The sequence below is a fragment of the Amblyomma mixtum genome, chromosome 6 (genome assembly GCF_055824585.1).
Source record: "Amblyomma mixtum isolate Tamu chromosome 6, ASM5582458v1, whole genome shotgun sequence".
NCBI classification, from domain to species: Eukaryota; Metazoa; Arthropoda; class Arachnida; order Ixodida; family Ixodidae; genus Amblyomma; species Amblyomma mixtum.
Genome location: NC_143017.1, coordinates 58,684,082 through 58,690,343, shown reverse-complemented (window position 1 = coordinate 58,690,343; position 6,262 = coordinate 58,684,082). Strand labels below are relative to the sequence as shown.

Genomic DNA, 6,262 nt, shown 5'->3' with positions numbered 1-6,262 from the left:
ATACATAGTCACCCCGACAATGCACCGAATTATCGAGTTCCCCAGAATCGGCAGTGTGGCTGGACTTCGTGAGCGCTCGTGTTTGGAGAGTAAACCCTGAACCGAATGGGCCTTAGTTACACTGGGACCATTCTCGGAACTTCAACGACGCTCGCTTTCCCGGTCGTCTGCTTGGTGTGGTGGTGGCAGAATTCAATTTTCCCTCACATCTAGCCGCTAACAAGACTGCAACGAGAACCACTTTCGATGACTAACAATGTTTCCTTTTCAAGTTTTCGGTGTCTGTGAACTTAAAAGAGCGGCAAGCACTGCACTCTAATAAATATTATGACAGCACACAAATGAGTCTCTTTTAAATGGTAAACTGCTGAAATTATAGATGGTTCTATTTGGTTTATTGCCCAGACAAATATAGTTTCGTTTTTATGTACCCATCTCTACCGAATCCTCTATGCGAAGACGGCGGAAGTAAATCGAAAATAATTAAGAAGTGTCACACCTCAGCTTAGCACACTTACTGGCGGTGCAGGGTATTGGATGTAAAAGTTGAGCAGAAGAGAGTGGTAAAAACGCGAATAGATTCCTTCATAGGTTCCCGAAGGTCATTTCTTTGTGACAACTTCAGATATATTACAACACCAAAGGGATAACAAGAGTTTGAAGTGGTAAATTGGCAACAGCAGCTAGCAACATTAAAAAACCGCGGAAACATTCACGTGTTTTCACGTAAAGAATGCGCGCGAGTAGTGTCCTATTATTAGAGTCCTATTTACGACGCCAGCTAACAAGGCCAGAGCGTCCGCGAACATGTGACCACCATGTCCACATACCCGTGCCTTGCACTTCGCGCTAACTACGTCGTAATAACGAGGGGGGAGGGGGGGAGCACTGCATCCTGCACACCCGCACAGTAGCAGCCACCACATTTATTTATTTATTTATTTATTTATACACAGTACCTACAGCGCCCTCACTGGGGCATTATTGTAGGGGGGAAACATCATAAATAAGAACAAACATCTAGTACACAATAAATTAGGCAAATGATGCGGTCTACAGAGAAAATACAGAAAACCATTGTAGAAAGGCAAACATACCGTAATCACACACACACACACACACACACAAAAGATACATTTTAAAATACAGCACTGCTTAAAGAATAAAGCTTTAGGAATAATCAACTTTGTAAAAATTTCAAAAAAAGCAGCATGATACACTCGGACAAGAATTATTGCACTTATATTGACAGGTGGCTTTGCAAATCGGCCAGAAACGATGTAGGAGGAGCGGTAGCGACCCGAGAAGGGAGACAGTTCCAGTCATGCACTGTTCGTGGGAAAAAACTATATTTGAATACGTTTATACGGCTATTATACTCGCGCACCTTAAGTGGGTGGTCAGTGCGGGCGGAAATGTAGCTGGGTTCATTAATGTATTTCTCTTTTGGAATTCCAGTTTTATTATTAAGCACATTATAAAAGAAAGAGAGTCTCAAATATTTGCGCCTGTTTTCAAGTAACGGCCATCCCAACTTCTCGCGCAAACCAGAAGAACTTTTTTGGAAATTGTAATCGGCAGACACAAACCTAGCAGCCCGTTTCTGGACGCGCTCCAGCTCCTCAATATTCAGTTTTGTATGCGGGTCCCAAACTGCGCAAGCATACTCAAGTATCGGACGTACAGTAGACATGTATAATGTCTCCTTCAGCGTAAGGGGAGCGTCCTTAAAGTTACGTCTGAGAAAGTTTAATGTGCGGCTGGCTTTAGCAGATATGTAATTTACGTGTGTATTCCATGATAGGTCAGTAGAAAAAAAAGACTCCCAAGTACTTATAAGTTGAAACTGTGGATAATTCAGTGCTACCAAGGAAATAGTCTGTTTGGAAGAATTGTTTCTTTTTTGTAAACCGGACCAGATTGCATTTGGAGATATTTAGCGCCAGATTCCAGTTGTTGCACCAAGAGAATACAGAGTTGAGGTCATGCTGTAGTGAAATTGCATCTGCTTCAGAAGAAATGTTGCGGTAGATACAACAGTCATCAGCATAAAGTCTGATTATACTTGAAATGTTACTAGTGAGGTCATTTATAAAAATGAGAAAAAGAAGAGGGCCCAAAACCGACCCCTGCGGAACACCTGAAGTTACACCCACACTTTCCGAGCTGACACCGTCGATAACCACGCACTGTTTCCTTTCCGCAAGATACGCTTCAATCCAGGATAAGAGTGAGGTAGGAATATTTAATTCTGAAAGTTTCTGTAGCAATAGGTTGTGAGCAACTAAATCGAACGCTTTTCGAAAATCTAAAAATATACAATCTACCTGACCGGCAGAGTTTAAGGAAACAGAAATGTCATGTGTGAATTCCACGAGCTGTGTTTCACATGAGAAGCCGGACCTAAATCCATGTTGTGTCAAACAGAAAAAACTATTGTTTTGTAGATGGCTAATTAACTGAGTATAAATGACATGTTCCAGTGTTTTGCACGACACGCTCGTCAGCGATATGGGCCTATAGTTACATGTTTTAGTTTTGTCACCACCCTTATGAATCGGAACGACATTGGCACTTCTCCAGTCAAGGGGTAAAGAAGAATTCTCTAACGATTTCTGAAATAATGCAACTAGATACGGGGCAACCGAAGCCGCACAATTTTTGAAAACGTAATTGGAAATGTTGTCAGGCCCTGGTGCTGATGTAACTTTAATTTTCTGTAATAAAAGCATGATCCCTCGTTCAGAAATTTCTACGTCATTCATTCTGGTCAGGGTGCTGGAAGATTGAAAATCAGTATGTATATTAATGGGATCGGAAAACACCGATTGGAAATAAAGATTGAAACTTCTCGCTTTACCTTTTGAATCCCTTCCAAAATCAGTTTCGTCTAGTATATCAGGCGCAGAGACCCTGCTGTTTCTCTTATTTTTAACATATTTCCAGACTGCCTTCGGGTTTGTCTTTAGTTGTTGGCCTAGTGTGCTGAAGTATGCCCTTTTTGCTTTACGGATTTCTTTCGATAAGTTGTTAGTTTGCTTTTTCATCTCGGAGTACATAGTTGGTGCGGGCGTATCACAAGATCTGCGAAACAGCCGTTTCCGCCGGTTGATCATTGCCCGCAACTGTCTATTCATCCAATGCATATCGTCACGACGCTTGGCTGAAATCAAGCGGGATGGGATGAAAGTCTGCGTCAGTGACAAAATTTTAGTTTTAAACAAGTTCCAGAAGGAATCGATATCCAGAGATGGCCGATGTGAAAGAAACTCAGGAAAAAATGCGTCGAGATCCCGTGATAGCGAAGCATAATCCCCTTTTTCATAAAAATACACTTTGCGTGGTTGGGTGTAGTGGGTCTTCATAGCATTACAGGATACTTTTGCTAAAACTACATCGTGGTCGCTTATGCCTGGCAGCGTTATGACAGACGAGACTAGGCTAGGGTCATTGCAGAAAAACAAGTCTAATACATTAGCACTGGTAAGGCCGAGTCTGGTAGGGGTTTGAACAAGCTGGAATAATGAGTGAGCACCAATTACTTCACGGAAAGCGGTATACAAGAGCGATGCAGTGCGAATTACTGGTTTAAAAGAAGACCATTCTACGCAGGGCATATTAAAATCACCGGCAAGGATAATATGTGTTGCATCTAAGGCTAATAATGTGTTGCTAAGTTCAAAAAATGGCTGTGCGCAGGTTGAACCGGGCGTCCTATAAAAAGAGCCAATTGCGAAAGAAGTACCATCGCCCAGCTGTACCTTGCACCAGACAGCTTCACAGGAATCGTTTTCTAGGTTAACAGACACGCTTTTCAAACTGCTATGAACGAGGATGAACACACCACCACCGCGTACATTGCGATCCTTCCTATACGTGGTATAGGATGGAGGAAATATTTCACCATCGCTTATGTTGCTGTCCAGCCATGACTCGGTTCCAATCACCACATGTGCGTTTGTCATTTGTAAGAGTGAGGAGAATTGGTCAGTTTTGTTTTTTAGACTGCGACAATTAACAACAATACAGACAAGTTCATTTTTAATAGCAGTCTGTGGGCAAGCTAAAAGCCTCGGTGATGGCTATTGGTTTACGCAAGTGATATCGTCTGTTTCAATGTTGTACATATAGGTTTTGTTGTCCAGGTTTAGCTTATTAAACCGCAGTTTCAACTTTCCGCCGCGTGCCTTAGCAAACTGCATGAGCTTTTTTCTTTGTTGCCGTACTTTGGCCGAATAGTCTTCGCTTATCGCCCAGTCAGTATCTTTTAGTTTGGCAGCATTTGAAAGAACACGATTCTTCTCTTTAAAGGACAAGAATTTAACGATCAGGGGTCTGTGCTTGTCAGGCGCATATCTTCCTAGTCTGTGCGCTCTTTCAATAGCAGCGGCGTCAACGGAAAGCTCTAACTTTTCAGCGCAAAAAGAGATAATTTTAGTCTCAGACTGTTCCCACGATTCGGTTTCTTTGTCATGGATGCCGTAGAATATTAAGTTATTTCTTCGTGATTGGTTCTCCAGGTCATCGTGCGATGACTGGAGGGCCGTGCACGCAACAGCAAGTTTCTGGGAACTTTGAGATAATCTTTCTACTTCAGGCTTTAGCGGGAGCACCAGTGACACATTATCTTCAACGCTCTTGACTTTTTCTGCGAGTTTTGTTAGTTTTTCTTCGAGATTCTTTTGCTCAAGCCGAATGGAACGTAGTTCGTCCAATATTTCGGTCTGTTGCTGTTGTATCACTGGTATTGTCATGATAGTATCGAACATCTGCTTTTCCTGCTCAGCAGACAGAGGCCCAGGGTTTTGCTCTACGTCTCCCGCAAGCAAAAGCTTTCTTTTAAACAAACCTATGTATCCTGAACAGCTCGCGGACACATCGTACAGAAGGCGTAAAAACATGCACACAGCAAAGTTGGGATCTGGCGTCGACTTCCTAAATGGTTTGCCATTAACAGAAAGGTAAGAGTAACAAACCTGAAGAAGAACAAGATGTAAGCGTCTGGCTGCCATGTCGGCGCCAGATCCCGGTGTGGCTGGGTACAACAGCTGCTTATGTAGGTCATGCTTGTGCTGAAGATTCCAGGGTTGCCAGTCGATGAAACGTTCGAGCGCCGGTAGCGCTGTGAGGTCCAAAGGCGAAGCGTCACTCAAAAAAGCCAGGTCAGCAGGACAGACTTGCTCGGTAGAAGCGGCTCCATTCGTTGGAAGGCACGTCGTCATCGCGGCAGGATCAAAAATCGCCATCATTTGCAGCATCTGAAGAAGAACAAGATGTAAGCGTCTGGCTGCCATGTCGGCGCCAGATCCCCATGATAAAGCCACCACAGGTGATTCATGATAAAGCCACCACAGGTGCATCGGTCGCGTTGCGAGAGGGCCATGAATGCAGCGGATGTGGAGCGGTGTTCTTTGAACGGTGTAAGTGAGTGGAAGACGAAAGCCGGAAACATGTCTCTGGTCGAACAGAGTACAAGCACTCTCCGGGCGCTGTCCGAAAACGCTCTACACGACAACATGCGCACGTCTATGCAGACATTCTCGCAACGTTAAGAACCTTTTGTCACTCTGTAAAAACAGAAACAATATCGTTACTCACACGTGAGTGGCAGTACATTCAAAGCAGTTTAAACATTTGAAAAGCACAGCACGCTACAGCTTGCGCAGAGCGTGAGAGTTACGACGGGCGCCTTTATTATGTTTTTGTTTCTTTTGAGATAGGAAGCTGAAAAACATATGGAAAGACCCACGGCTGTCGTAACACAAGCCATTTGTGGACAAAAAAACCGTTCTCCCCAAGAATACTTAAACGTTTGCGTCGGTATGTGGAAATAAAACGGTATTAACGTTTTATTTATTTTTATTTGCTGAACGTGACCAATGTATTAAAGCTAATGCAGCCTATGGTTTGTATGGCTTGTATGACTAGCACTAGATGCTTCGCTAGCGAAAAAGTTGTCCTGTTTGCAAGGGAAGCCTCGGACTAACTCGGGTAACGTCGAGTGAACTCTGAGGAACGTCGCGCTAGGTACAAAAACTATGCTTTTTTATTTCTTTAGCAGTGTGGCTGCGCTCAGGCTGATTGCAAATGAGTACTTGATCCCTCAGTTGATATGTAATGTACTCCAGAGTGTTCCTCTAAATCAACTGAACCAACGCAATTCTCGTTTCGAGTTTTAAATAAATCAAGCCTAGCCTATGAAATCAACTCAAATAACTAGTCCAGCATCGACAGTGAAACTGCAATATACTGATACTACAGC

At 43.4% G+C, this 6,262-nt stretch overlaps 1 protein-coding gene across 1 annotated transcript; it reads right to left on the bottom strand.

Annotated features, from left to right (window-relative positions):
* Positions 1-3,092: 3,092 nt before the first annotated feature.
* LOC149339215 (uncharacterized) lies at positions 3,093-5,222 on the bottom strand. Its single transcript, XM_089550894.1, has one exon. It carries the CDS (start codon positions 5,220-5,222, stop codon positions 4,083-4,085), a length of 1,140 nt encoding a protein of 379 aa, XP_089407020.1. The 3' UTR covers positions 3,093-4,082.
* Between the last annotated feature and the right edge of the window lie 1,040 nt (positions 5,223-6,262).